Source organism: Theobroma cacao, chromosome 2 (assembly GCF_000208745.1).
Source record: "Theobroma cacao cultivar B97-61/B2 chromosome 2, Criollo_cocoa_genome_V2, whole genome shotgun sequence".
Taxonomy (NCBI): domain Eukaryota; kingdom Viridiplantae; phylum Streptophyta; class Magnoliopsida; order Malvales; family Malvaceae; genus Theobroma; species Theobroma cacao.
Genome location: NC_030851.1, coordinates 6147003 through 6162009, shown reverse-complemented (window position 1 = coordinate 6162009; position 15007 = coordinate 6147003). Strand labels below are relative to the sequence as shown.

At 34.7% G+C, this 15007-nt stretch overlaps 2 protein-coding genes across 2 annotated transcripts; both read left to right on the top strand.

Annotated features, from left to right (window-relative positions):
• LOC18608141 (dolichyl-diphosphooligosaccharide--protein glycosyltransferase 48 kDa subunit) lies at window positions 156-4236 on the top strand. The gene is made up of 13 exons (XM_007042667.2): window positions 156-535; window positions 651-787; window positions 882-1007; window positions 1537-1590; window positions 1670-1783; window positions 1965-2020; window positions 2133-2174; window positions 2572-2647; window positions 2778-2849; window positions 2932-3057; window positions 3188-3292; window positions 3661-3744; window positions 3997-4236. The coding sequence occupies exons 1-13, from the start codon at window positions 262-264 to the stop codon at window positions 4042-4044; spliced, it is 1314 nt and encodes a 437-aa protein (XP_007042729.2). The 5' UTR covers window positions 156-261; the 3' UTR covers window positions 4045-4236.
• LOC18608139 (UPF0496 protein At4g34320) lies at window positions 10799-14517 on the top strand. The gene is made up of 2 exons (XM_018114619.1): window positions 10799-10966; window positions 13003-14517. The coding sequence occupies exon 2, from the start codon at window positions 13021-13023 to the stop codon at window positions 14140-14142; it is 1122 nt and encodes a 373-aa protein (XP_017970108.1). The 5' UTR covers window positions 10799-10966; window positions 13003-13020; the 3' UTR covers window positions 14143-14517.

Genomic DNA, 15007 nt, shown 5'->3' with positions numbered 1-15007 from the left:
AAATTTTAATTTCTTTTTTTCATTTTTAATTTGTGGATAAAGTTTGAAAATTGTATTATAGTAGTAAGTAGTGTAATTCCGATCAAATTTCAGGGTAATTTTTGTAATTTTTGCAAAAAGTTAAAGAAAAAAAAAAACAATATCCCCGAATTATCATTAATGAAAATAAAGGAAAAATTCAGGTTCAGTAGGATAATAGTAATAGATTCCTGAATCTCCCGAACCCTCACTCACTCCATACTAAAAACCCGAATCCCAAAAATGGGGAAATTGTGGGTGATTTTTGTTGCTTCGATTTCGATCATTCTTCCATTTCTCTGCAATTCTTTCTCGCCCGAGACTCCGACAGATCGCCGAGTTCTGGTCCTCCTCGACGATTTCGCCATCAAATCGTCTCACTCCCTCTACTTCAACTCCCTCAAATCACGCGGCTTTGACCTCGACTTCAAACTCGCCGATGATCCAAAGATCGCCTTGCAACGCTATGGTCAATATCTCTATGATGCCTTGATCCTCTTCTGCCCCTCCATTGAACGTAAATATTTCACATTTTCTTTCTCTTTATTTTAATTATTTAAATGAATTATTTCCATTTTCTTTCTCTTGTTAATGCATTGTCGTTTTTACTAGTTATGTTTTTGTTTAATTAGGTTTTGGAGGATCTATTGATCTAGCTGCCATTATCAATTTTGTTGATTCTGGTCATGATTTGATTATTGCTGCCGATGCTAATGCTTCTGATTTGATTCGGGAAGTTGCTACTGAATGTGGTGTTGAATTTGATGAGGTCAGATTACGTTGTTATTCTCCCTAGTTTGAAGCTTATTCTTTGTTATTGCTTCACGTGATTGTTCATTTTAGCTTCCTTGTTTTCCCTGTAGGATCCTTCGGCTATGGTTATTGATCACACTAGCTATGCGGTTTCAGCAACAGAAGGAGATCATACGTTGATTGCTGGTGATGATTTTATTAAGTCTGATGTGATCTTAGGAAGCAAGAAAATCGATGTAAGTACAAATGCCAGCATTGCGGTTGTAGTTCTCTTATTAGGTTCTATATACTTTTATGGGCAAGTGTTGATCGTTGTCCCAAGCTTTAATCTAATAATTTGAGGTCAGTTTGGTCATGCTTAAATGGTACAACCAGTACACTTTGCTTGAGACATTTTCTAGGTTGTTAAACTACATTGAGGTCCTGGAGCCACTTGCCTATCACCTTTGATTATGTTATTTAAAAGGGTTCGCCAATAAGTGCCTTAGCCCATAGGGCATTCTTTAAGATTAGTTAAGATACTATGTATAGTGACATTCTTGTAATTTAATGTAGTAGTTGACAGTTAATGTGATGATTTCCAATGTATTAATACAATATTACTTAGGACATTCTTCATTCATACCCATTTCAAAATAGTTACACATTTTATGAGCTTAAATGGATACTGATATATTGTTTGAAGCTCGTTGCATGTTATGATTGGTCATGGTTACAGGGATAATAGTTTTCATTTCTGATTAACTTTTGTTAAACTTGCCACAGGCTCCCGTACTTTTCCAGGGCATTGGCCATTCATTGAATCCTTCCAATAGCTTGGTAAGCTGCTTTCATCTGGTTTGCAAGAATTTAAAGAACAGATATGTCGATTGTTTAGTGACCACAATAATCTTTTTAGGTATTAAAAGTTCTCTCAGCTTCTCCAGCTGCCTATTCAGCTAATCCCAAGTCCAAGCTGTCAACTCCACCATCATTGACTGGTTCTGCTATCTCCTTTGTTTCAATTGTGCAGGTTGGTCAATACACAACTGTTCATATATTTTCTGCATACCAATATTATCAAACCTATATCGTTTCCTTCTTCTTTTATGATAGTTTTGCACAATGTGAATGAAAGAAGCTTAGTGTGTTCTGACTCAACTATAGCAAGCTGTTCAAATGAATAAGTTATGTTTTTTTATTTCTTCTTTTAGGCAAGAAACAATGCACGGATTCTGATTACTGGCTCATTAAGTATGTTCAGCAATCGGTATGTAGTATTTTATTTTTTAACTGATTGCTTTCTTGATAAATTTTTTTCCTTTTGGTTTTGACCTTAATAACCTGTCATGTTTCTTGATGAACTGTTTACATGTTTTCAGATTTTTCAGATCTCATGTGCAGAAGGCTGGGAGCCCAACCAAGTAAGTGAATATGTAACTCCCAAAATACCCTTTCAATATAAGACACTCAGAAATCTTAAACAAATCAGCAGCAATCCATTCTGTAACTCCCTAAACCTTTCAATATAAGACACTGAGAAATCTTAAACAAATCAGCAGCAATCCATTTTGGAGAAATAGAACAAAACACTTAAACTAGTTTTTAGGCTGCCCTGAAATCGTCATATGAGGTCCATTTTAAATATTCAGATTTTATATGGCTTTTCTTATCCTTTAAAGGATGGTGCCAGCTGCATTTCCAATTTGCAATTACTTTTGTATATGTACTCGCACATGCTCCTGTGTGCATTTTAGGAATGTTGTTTAACTGATGTGCTCAAAACAAGACATAGTTGAGAAATCTTCTTTCTGATGGCAGACATGAGAAATCGGGTAATGAGCAGTTTTTGACTGAACTTAGCAAATGGGTTTTCCATGAAAGAGGTCATCTTAAGGTAGGCATGTGATCAATTTTGTCATTATAGATATCTTACTCCTCTGTTACTGCTTGATTTTGAGGCATCTGCTTGGTTTTTTGTGTATGGTTATATACAGCATGAATTTAACTCATGTTTTGGTCTTTAGGCTGTAAATGTAAAACACCACAAAGTTGGAGAAACAGATGAACCTGCTTTATACAGGATCAATGATGATTTGGTAATTTTTCTACCTTATATATTTTGATACTGTATTATTTTGTAGAAATTTAACTGAAAAGAAATGGTTGTGTTTTATGAAGGAATACTCAGTTGAGATCTATGAGTGGTCTGGAACAAGTTGGGAGCCATACGTTGCTGATGACGTCCAAGTGCAGTTTTACATGATGAGCCCCTATGTGTTGAAAACTTTATTGAATAACAAAAAGGTATGTTAATTGTCTCTTGAACTCTTATAGTATGTGAAATCGGTTTCCTCTTTTTTTTGGCCACAAGAAAAGTATTCCTGTAAATATGAAGTCATCCAAATGAAAATACTGGTCCATTCTTGTCATGCAGGGTCTCTATTCCATATCATTTAAGGTGCCAGATGTTTATGGTGTTTTCCAATTCAAGGTTGAGTACCAAAAACTTGGGTACACAAGTTTATCCCTTTCAAAGCAGGTATCTAATTTTGTTTTTCATGGTTCATGATATTGTCTAGCAAATTTCTTGCTTGAGACCCAACTTTCATACCCGTAATCTGATTTTATTTTATGGAAACTTGTAATGGAAGTTAAAATTCATAAAAGATCGGTAATGGCTTTTGTGGATATTTACTTCTTAATTAATTGGCCTTTGTGGATATGTTATTGATAGGATATTTACTTCTTAATTAATTGGCACAGAAACTTAAATATTGTTATAAGTAATTGCCTTTGTGGATCCATTGCTTTTGGGGGTTTTCTATTCATGGAATTTCTTATTTTGCAAATTTGATTTCTGATTTTGTTGTGCCATTTATCAATACATTTTGATACATTGCATTGCAGATTCCAGTCAGGCCATATAGACACAATGAATATGAAAGATTCATACCAACTGCTTACCCCTACTATGGAGCTGCATTTTCTATGGTATGACTCTCCTGCACTCTCTCCCGTCTTGTTAACTTTATATAAGCAAATCGTTCATCTCCCATTGCAAGAACAAATCCTATGGACTAGAGGTTTTAGAGGGATAACTGTTTGAAATAATTGTCAAAAGTGTTTACTGCAAGTTATTTTTGTATATAAAATTATCATCATCACCATCATTAATGTGCCTCTGTTTCTCTGAGAAGTGCATATTATAGTATTGTTAACTTTTGATATGGTTTTTTGATGCAGATGGCAGGATTCTTTATCTTCTCCTTTGTCCATCTATACAGCAAGTAGACTGTAACATTCCTAGCATGCAGGCTCCAGACTGTTGGATTTTTGAGTGAACAATGATATGATACAAACGTTTAGAGTTTTGATGCATTATGTTGATGAGTTGTTAGAGATGATGCCTTGACAGATATCATTGTCCCTGCGTAACAAATTTTCAGATATGATTTTATATGATACCCAAACTGATTCCACTTATCTGGTTAGAAAGTTGTTTTTGGTAAAACCTACATGACAACAGTAGCATACTTGATTGGTGGATAAGCTGAAAACACCCAGAAGAATTGGTTTTTCAGATTTAGAGGCAATTGATCAATACGTGCATTAGAAAATGATTAATTTCTCCCGAAAAAAAAGAAGCATGTGACATTTTTTGTCAATTAAATAAAAAAGTAATTAAATTGATTTTCTTGATATTGGGAGCGCGCCATGCTTTAAAACATGTACTAACGATTTGACTTCCGCAAGCCATTATCAAACATTGAGCTCGTAGAGACGGGCTGTAAATCCGACAAATGTCCTCAGTGGGCAGTTAATTTGGAAATTTATTTGTGGCGTCGTGCATTTTTTAGCCCAATTCTTTCTTCTTTTTTCTTTTGTTTTTTTTGTGTGAACTGAAAATCCATAGATGGTTAAGGCCCATCTTGTCTGTTACCATTAGCATATCCGAAGAAAAAAAGTTCCTCAAACAGAAGCCAAACCCTAACCTTCCTGGGTTTCTTTTGACATTTATCTGTGCAAGGGAATTTTGTCAAGGTTTCTTCTTTTCTTTTCCCTGCCGTGTTGAAGCAAAAATATACCCTTTGTTGCATTATCCATTGGAATAAACCCGAGCCAGTCAAATATTGTATGGGCATTTTTAATCATATATATTGACCAGAAAAAAATTAAAAAAAAAAACCAGGGTACGTTTTATAGAGTAATTAAGAAGACTATAAAAATACCATAATAAAGAGAATGCGAGACAAATTAACGTTAACAATGTATGGCGAAGTTACTAATAAACGCCTTCCAAGTAAAGAAAAGAAGTAAAAGGCGTCATCAGCGAAACCCCCACAGTTTGCTTTTGGCCTCCCATGAATCAAATAATCACCTTTACATTCAGCTTATTTGGGATTATGAAGGCCAGCCCCTTTTGAACTTGGAAAAAAAAATAAAAAGAAGAAAAAAACTGCAAGAAAGAAATAAAACGATGAATAGAAAGTGGTTTTTGTTTTCAGTTTCGGCTTTGGTTTTAGCTCATCTTATTTATAGTGTGTACTCGATGAAGTGAACCAAAAACCCTAGCCAACGATAGCCAACTACGGGCTTCTTGTTTTTATGTTCTTGCCCCTAATTTTGCTCTAATTTTCTATTCTTGCCCTTTTCATTTTTCTTTTCATGTTTTTGGCCCAACTATAAGCAAATATGAGCCCGAGTAACTTGTTCTATAAAATTAAATCCATTCAAGTCTCCACATTAATTTGTGCAATATTTTTAATAATTAGGTACGTGTTACGGTGTTTAGGTCAATTTTTCTATGCCATAATTTTAAAAAATGACTTAATTACTACAACTAAATCACAATATATATATATATATATGTATATGATATAAGGAATTAGGATTTTGTATGAATATAGATTGAAAACATAAAGGTAAAAAAGAAATGGTGAAGGTGAACGAGATGATCAACCGTGCCTTATATGACTAGCTTGAAAGTGTGTATGAGCCATGCGTCTTTGAATCAGCTAAAGCTGTTGGGTTTGGCATTGTAACTTGTAAGGGCATGGCATTAGATTAGAGAATGCCTACGCTAAGTCCTCCATCGATATGGCTATGTATATAAATATGCTGTCAGTCTTTGATACGATGCCGTTTCTACGCATTGCTAAAGAATTCATTCACCAGTACTAGCTAACATCATAAGGAACATCATAAGGCTATTTTGATGCTTTGGGTGTCATCTCTCTATATGTATTCCCAATCGCATGCCCAAAATGGTTCCATTACCTACAAGATATGTCTTATTTTATTTTTATTACCAACTCTTTTAATTTCCAAGCCATATTATTATTATTATTATATCTCAACCCAATTTGCAGTACAATTCAACTCTTAGATCTTAAAACTTCCTCAGGTTGTGAGTTCACAAAGAGATACATCTAAGTATAAGGATTCAATTAACAAAAGAAATTTGTTGGATTTGATTATTTCCCAAGTTGAAACTCATATGGCAGTAGTTAAATGAATACCAAACACTTTGAAAGGCAACCAATGGCATTTTTAGTTGAGATATTTTCTTTTATCAAATTAACTGAAATAATTTATAAAATAACTTATAAATTTTTAACCAATGCAGTAATGTCATGCATCATATTTTGGGTATAGACCTCAAATATGACATATATAGAATTTTTTTAGACAAATGATATGTTCTGATCGGATGTATGACACATAATTGAGATTTGCTATCAGAGTTAGACAATAAAATATTTTGATTAACCAAATGAAATTTCAAATATCACTATATATATGTATATTAATACAAGTATATCATATCAAAAAGGACATTATCCCTTTATTAAATGATAGCCGATGTCCATAAAATTTAGGAAAAACTATATATATGGGGTGTGTTGTACCATGGCCAAGAATATTGATTAATTATAGAGAAGCAGAACCTTCATTTTCCATAATTAAGAACATTATTATTACAGTGCAACATAATAAAGTTTGGAAAAGAGAATATCACACCGGATAGCAACACACCAAAAACAAATTGCAAACACGACTAGAACAACAAAAGGAAAACTCATCCAGGCAAGGCATTCACACATTCTAGCAATGGAAAGATTTGACCAAATTGCATTGTACGGGGAGAGCAGTGGCGCGATCGAAATCGATTCCATAAGCATTCAACATCTTGGAATTCTTGAAGAAACAAAAGCATTGCAGGTCAGCATCGTTTAAAGCCATGCAACACGCAGGTGAAGGGGGAGGAGGATGAGGATTTGCACTGCTCACGCTCGGCTCACATGCCTGGAAACCCTCTTTGCTCATGCCACAGACTCTTTGACCATTTGCAACGAAGGGTTCAGACCCAATGGCTAAACCTAGCACCATTGCCACGAGAAAAATCTTAGCATATCCCTCCATTTCTCTCTCAACAACACTCTTACTTATATTGCTTCTAATTTCTTTCCTTGGAATGGCTCCAAGAAAGAAAGAGGGTTAGGCCTTATATAGAGAATGAACACTGAAGGATTGGCGGTATGGAACTAATTGGCCTGCCTTGGAATCAAACTCCCCCAAAACCAACGCACCACTTTCTAAAGGGACTGCTTGGTCTTTTCAGATGAATTATATATTGAGAATATTGACTAAAGAAGTGATCTTATCAAATCCTCGTCGAAGAGTTAAACTACTGACATATAGTTTTTGCATGGGGTTGATGACTTGGAAGCCTCGTGAACATGGTGAAGACCGTGACATATAGGAGTTGGCAAATTGGCGTTACTATGGGCCGTTGGTTCACGGGCAAACATTGGAGGTGCAAAGGGTCGGTTTGCTGTGGACAATTTATCCGAATCTAGTTTATACTTGCATAGTTAAAGGGAGCAGCATGTGATCCAAATACCAAAAACAATGCCATATTTTGGCTCTTCTTCTCAAAACCAGGGGTCAAAGCTGAATCCAACCCAATAACGTTGCCATTGTCTTTATAATAATAAGTAGAACGTCCAGACTGTCAAAACGCTTCAAGGAATAAACCTAGAAAATGAAAACAGTCTCTTACAATGGCATAGGAGTTAGAGAAGACAGGGAACCTCTACATATATATTATGGACATGATTACAATAACTTGTCCGTAGCATTAAGGAATTCTACTATTTATTTTCTAATACAATGATAGTACCGTACACTCCTTTCAGTTTCCCAGCATCATAAAAGGATAATCTAGCTTCAATTATTAAGCTCGATTTCAAACCAAGCCAAATCTTGATGAACTTGAACAATAAGCAAATCTTAAACTTTCGGGTTAGACTAGAAACTGTGAGGCACAAGTCAGTCTAATTAAAACGAAACAAGCTTGGGGCGGGCTTGATACAATTGATCCTCCGGTCCAATATGAGCCCTCAAAGCATAGCAAAGAAGCAATACAAACCTTTTCTATTCACAGAAGAAAACTAACGATTCAAGTCATGTCATATTTGATACGCAGAGGATCGAGTTAGGTTCAACGTATAACCTTTTTCTGTCTAAATAGATCTCAAAAACGATTTGACCTCATTGTGAAAAAATAAAAGTAAAATGAATGTACGAGAAGAATTCCATATTGAGTGCAACTAAGGTTTTTGAATAGAAAAGATTCATCAGTCGAATTCTCTGTGGCGTGTGCAAGTAGTTAGCTAGCTAGCTAGCTAGGGTAAGGGCGGTTACGCGCACAAGAAAAACGTTGAGGCTTTTGGCACCGCCCCTTGCCCTTGCCCTTGGCCTGCTGCTGGATTTATGTGCCCGCCAGAGCTCTGCTGAGACGTCCATCAACATATTGTTAGTATAATATATATATTCTTTTAAGCACCATTGGTGACTTCACCCTTTACTTCTCTCGACTCAGAATCAGATTTTTTTGGATTTAAGTTTACGTAAACTCATTTTCTTAAACACTCAAAGACCTGTTTTGATCCTTATCGATCAAAAACCCCATTTGCTGACTTTCTCTTTTCTTCTTAATTTGTTCTTTTCCAATGGATGAATATTGAAAACCCTTTATATTTCTTTTTCTTTTCTACTTTTATTTCATGGGTTTTTGTTGTTGTAAATAATGATGACATAAAAGGGTCATGCTTCGCTTAGTTATATTTCAAGCCTTTGACAAATTTTGATACACATTTAATTTGCTCAATTAATTAAGCGATTGTGTCTATCCAACTATATACTATATAACAGCTAGCTATACAGCAAATTATATTTATATATAGATAGCTGAATTATATACCAAATTGAGCTGGTTAGCTTGATTGCAAGTTTGTCCTTGACCTACACTTTTTTTACGTACACTCTTTATAATTTCATACACCTTATTATTATGTGCACTAAACAAATTGGAGGTCATTTAATGCAAAGTTTACCTGATTTTTATTGTACCCCTTTTGTGTGTGTGTGTGTATATATACACACACGACCCTCCCAGATTTATTGGTTTTTATCTTCAATATAAGCTCTTGAATTAGGATATGATTTTATCCATTTGGCATGAGAAACCCCAAAACGACACTTTTTGACTCCATTAAATCTGGCTATTTAAGGCAGCCAAAGGACAAATGGCAGCAAGAAAGTCCAACTAATTAATTTTACCTAAGTTTGAAGATATCATTGACCAACTCAGAATAAGTAATTGGCTGATAGAAGAGTGTGACATCTCTCTAACTTAAGTTTTTATCCTCAAAACGGAATGGGTTCTTATCATAATCTACTAATCCTTGACTCATTATACGTTCTTCTTCTCATCATTAGGCTTAATTAAAAATAATTATATGTAGTTGTAGTACCTATCGTGTGAAATTATTCAATTCAATCATTTTTTCATATCAAAATCATGATAGTCAGTTCAAGTTATTAGTACACAAAAATAACACGTTTCAAATTTGATCAATTCTGATTAAAATATTGTGCAATTTTCACTCTCTATATAAATTTATTAAGTGTCTAATCAAAAATTAATTATCATTATTTTTTTTACGAATCAAACATAAAATGACAGAAATCGTCAAAACAATTTGTTATCTAAATGATTTTTAGAATTGAATTTTATAAGTTGTCTATAAGGTAAAAATATTACCAATTAATGCTCCATTTGATAATGATAAGATTGAAAAGATTTTTCAATTTTTTCTTCCCCTTGAAAAAATAAAAACTTTTATAAATATAAAATATTTTACAAATTAATTTCGATCTTTTCTTTCTAGTATATATGAACTCACAAAACAACAGCGTACGTACCATTATTTATCTATCCGAAATTTTAAAGTAATTAAAAAAACTAAAGCGGTTTGCTTCTCGGTTAAGGTTTATTTATCTCAAAGCTTCTTTTTTTTTTTTCTACAGTTGACAGACGCGTTAAACCTTTAAGAAGGACGAGGATTAGATCTGTGGAAAGAAAGAGGAGTTGAGGATTAGATTTCATTTTCTTTTGACAATGAAGAAGAAAAATCACGTGGCTTGAGAAGAAAAGCAAAGAGAAGCCGGGACCGTTACAGAGCACGTGACGCCAAGTATCTCTGTCTTTTGTGACGTGGCGTGGAAACAATTTCCAATTTTTTGAAATCTAGCAATGGCGGCAACCACTATGTTTCCGCCACGTGTTGATATCATCTCGAAACCGGTTTAATACCTGTATTCCGCTCGAAGAACTGGCGCAGCTGTCACCAGATTACCAGTCGCTTTGCTTCTCGCTCGGCTTTTGCTGGTTCCACAATGAGTCTCATTCACCCCCTTTTTTCTCAGAAAACGCTATTGAAATAACTAGACAATCACGTATGTTGTTTTCATTTTGTTTAGATAAGTGGTATTTTAAGCAAAATTCCAAATTTGTACCAAAATTGATAATTATTAAATTACATAATTGCAATTTCAAGAGAATTAATAAATCAGTAATAGGTGAAATATGAACAATTTCATAAATTTCAAAAAATGTCTTGGTAAGCAAGTTTCCATTTAGTATAAATAGATAGTTAAGATGGTACTAATCATTCGACTATCAAAGGCAGCATTCATTAAATATTGAGCCTCTGTCAATAAAACTCTAAACTTGCTCTCCATTGGGTGAACTCAATTAGGACTCAGAAAAATAATATTGAGTTGTACTCGGCAAAAGAATAGAGTTTCGTTGATTAGCGAATTTGCTCTTTTTGGTGGAATCGACTCAGCAACCAACAACAAAAAGGTATGTTTTTTCTTAATTTTCTTCTCAACCAGACTTAAAATGCAAAAAAAAAAAAAATTAATGTTAGAGATTTTGATTGTTATGATGACTTAATGTTAATAAAATTATTTAAAAAAAAAACAAAAAGAGATTGTATTATGCTAATGCTTGATTTCTTCAATTCTTCCATCTTGTGTGCCAACAAGAAAGCTAATGATTTTTTTGAGATTTTATGCCTTTCCTAGCCAAACAAAGACTAATAATTTTTTTTTTTTATAATTGAGAGAAAGAGGATTCGAACCCTACTTTTTAGGTAAGGTGATTATGCACCAATTAATAAGTCAAATACTTGATTACAATCAGTAAATTTAAGAACAAATTTAGTACTTTATTAAGTACTCTTAAGCAATTTCAGATGAATTTTTTTCATAAGAAACACCTTTTTCATCTTATCTTATGCACAATTTTTTCTTATTTGTTAAAGCTACTATATTAGGATCTTGCAACATTAAAAAATCTCCATTTTATTTGTTTTTTTTTTTTGTTGCCAAAGGCTTTGTTTAATTTGTTAAAAATTGTGAAGAGAAAAAGGAATTAAAAATCAAAGACACTGTCTCTATTGTCTCTACAACCCTTTTATCTATATGACCCAATAAATTATTAATAGAGATATAAAAAAATAAGATATTTCATTAATTTTTAAATTCTCTTATTTCATATGAACTCGTTTTGAGTAATAATTTGTATTTTTATTCAAACTTGATTATAGAGTATTTTAATATTATTTAATTAGATCAAATAATACAAAGTAAGTGTTTATAAGATACCTATTGACACTCTTTACTTTTCTCTTTTAAATTGCCAAATGTGGAACTTGAAATCTCATTTATTAAAACTTACCTTTAGCCATGGGCTTTAAAAATAGAAAAATATAAAGAGCGGGTCAGTCAAAAAAGGGTATTGCAACGACAATTGAAAATGGGTATAACGGTAATTTGACAAAAAGATGTGTAAGCAGCCTTTGGTGAACCAGATTGAAACAAAAGTTTTGTATTCTTCCAAATAAAAGGACTAGTAGTCTTCTCCGAATCAAATGTCACCTTCAATCTCGGAGCTTAAGCCTCCGGTCTCCAAACATTCTATCATTTTTTTATTCTTAAAAAAAAAAAGGGGAAAACCCCTAGAAAAGATCAAAGCTTTTTCAAATATTAATATTTTGTAACTTGTCTTTCTTCGTATTCTAGTCATGTAGGCTTAGCAATAGCAAAGCAAAGCTCTTCCCTCTTCTTAGGTAACCTTTGCTTTGCGCGTTAAAACTGTATAGAGAAGAGCATTTAGAGAGAGAGAGAGAGAAAGGAATACAAATACATTGCTTCCCGCGTTTTCCATGTCCCAATCCTCATTTTTCTCATGCGTGCAAGTTATTCTCAAATCTCTTTAAAATTTGTTGGAAAAAAAAAAAAAAAACCTCCCCGCTTCCTCAAAAGCTCTGCTTTCTTATTCGTTCTCTTTCTAAATCTCTTGGTTCTTAACGGTTTTGAGTCTCTTTAAGCTTCTTCAATCTCTCGCTCGCCTCTACTTCATTTTCTCTCTCATATCCACCACTAATTGCCTTTTGTTGCTTACTTTTCTTATTTTTCAAGAAAACCCATCAACTTTTCTGCCTCATTTTCTTTCCTGTTAACGGCAGTGTTTCTCTTCTGCTAGGATTCAAACCCTCCTCCTCCTTGTTCTCTATTTGGGTTCTTAAAAGTTAAAAGTGTTCAAAATCCTAATGATTATTCTTGACTGGGGCGGTTTACTTTGGTAAAGTAGAGGTCTTGTTCCGGTTTGCTGTATAATATATATATATATATATATATATATTTATTTTTTTTCTTGGTGTAAGAATCTCCTGTTATATTTCTGCTCAACTGTTCATAATCTCTTTGGTAAAGTAGTGGCCTTTGTCATAAAAAGATTGTAACTTTCTCGACCAGATTTCAAGCTCAGGGGTGGGTTGGAGAAGGTGCTGAATTGAATTTAGATTTGATTTTTTATTTTTTTTCTCTGCTTAGATCTGATCTGACAGAGCTATGGGAAATCATACGAGCAAGAAGACATCTGAAACATCATCAACTATCAATCTTAGCGGCAATTTGCCGTACACTACTGAACTGAGCTCTTATGAAGCTGCTTGCAAGCTAGACACGGACTTGCAAACCTTTGACACTAATGTCCAGGCTCGAACCAATCAAGTCATCAACACTCTGGCAGTTGGTGTCGAAGTCCGAGCCCTTTCATTTGATTCTCTGAAAGAGGTAACCGAATGTCTTCTGGCGATGAATCAAGAGGTTGTCAAAGTTATCTTAGAATGCAAGAAAGATATATGGAAGAGTCAAGAATTGTTTGAGCTTGTGGAAGAGTATTTTGAGAATAGCTTGCAAACACTTGATTTTTGTTCTGCACTAGAGAAGTGCCTGAAGCGTGCTCGTGACAGCCAATTACTTATCCTTGTTGCGTTGCAACAATTCGAGGAAGAAAGTGAGGTTGGTGGGAGTAGGTATGTGAGAACATTGGAAGAACTGAAGAATTTCAAGGCAGCTGGTGATCCTTTCACTGAGGAGTTCTTTCAAATCTTTCAATCTGTTTACAGGCAGCAAATAGCAATGCTCGACAAATTGCAACTTCGAAAGAACAAGCTTGACAAGAAGCTCAAGTACGTTCATGCTTGGCGTAAGGTCTCAAGTATGATATTTGTTGCCACATGTGCTACTGTGTTGATTTGTTCAGTTGTGGCAGCAGCAATGGCTGCTCCTCCAGTTGCTGCAGCTCTCGCTGCTGCAACTTCTATTCCTTTGGGTTCAATGGGGAAGTGGATTGATTCCCTCTGGAAAAACTATGAAAATGCCTTGAAAGGACAGAAGGAAGTGATAAGCTCAATGCAAGCAGGAACATATGTGGCTATTAAAGACCTGGATAACATCCGGGTTCTCATTGACCGGTTGGAGATTGATATTGAAGCCCTCTTGCAAAATGCAGAGTTCGCAATTGAGGAAGAAGCTGTGAAGATTGGGATAGACGAAATCAAAAAGAAGCTGGGAGTGTTTATGAAGAATGTGGAGGATTTGGGGCAACAAGCTGATATCTGCAGCCGGGATATTAGGAGAGCAAGGACGGTGGTTCTGCAAAGGATCATAAAACCTCCCAACAACTGAAAATATTGAGGTCTCTGTTGTTAAAGTCCTGGAAATTTACCTGCTCCATTCGATGCTGACGATGTTGACAACAACAACAACAACAAAAACGATGATATCGATTGATTTCCAACATTCTGTTTTCAGACTCTACATCTACATGTTTGTTCAGGTTCATGTGTTCTAAGAAAATAATCCAAGACTAGTATTGACTTACGTCATCCCCATTATATGTTTAGGTCACAGATATTGTTGTTTTCCGTTTTCGAAATGTTCTTTTATACAATGTAATTGTTAGATTACACATTTATACTTTTAAAGGTCTGTTCCACGCTTTCATGATTGTCAAAACAGATAAGCTTGCCATCTGCGACTATAAATTAGCTTGATTTCATATTCTCATGGTCTTGTACCGTATTATCAACCTGAAGCCTGCCTACTAACTTTGTTGCGATGCCTCGTCTGAAAATCTCCCTTTCTAGAGCACACTCTTTTTCCTCTTCATTCGGCCTAACTTTGACTGGGTGTCGAGTGAGGCATAACGCCATTTTCAGTGGCCAAGCAAGAGAATAGGGCCGCCGGGGTTGCAAAATTGATGCCATAGGCTTGAATTACATTTATGAGGATTAGGTTTATTCTCTGTCATCTGTATGATTGTCACTCTGTGACCCCACCCATTGATGGCAAATCCTCACTCAACAATCAATCATAACAATTACGCCACGTGTTTGATAAATCACTGCCAGGACTTTAAATGGCCAAAATAGATTGATTAAATTCTGGGGTTGACTTTTTTTGGTGAAGAGTTTTTAATTTCAATACAAGTTTGGGATACTCCTGCGAATTCTCTCTCAAGATAAAGGACGAACCCATCAGTTTTTTTAGC

Excerpts from the sequence above, each read along its gene's own strand:
- LOC18608141 (XM_007042667.2), top strand. The coding sequence starts at position 262 with ATGGGGAAATTGTGGGTGATTTTTGTTGCTTCGATTTCGATCATTCTT. Across the intron at positions 788-881 it reads GTGGTGTTGAATTTGATGAG|GATCCTTCGGCTATGGTTAT; the intron begins GTCAGATTACGT and ends TTTTCCCTGTAG. Across the intron at positions 2,021-2,132 it reads TTAAGTATGTTCAGCAATCG|ATTTTTCAGATCTCATGTGC; the intron begins GTATGTAGTATT and ends ACATGTTTTCAG.
- LOC18608139 (XM_018114619.1), top strand. The coding sequence starts at position 13,021 with ATGGGAAATCATACGAGCAAGAAGACATCTGAAACATCATCAACTATC.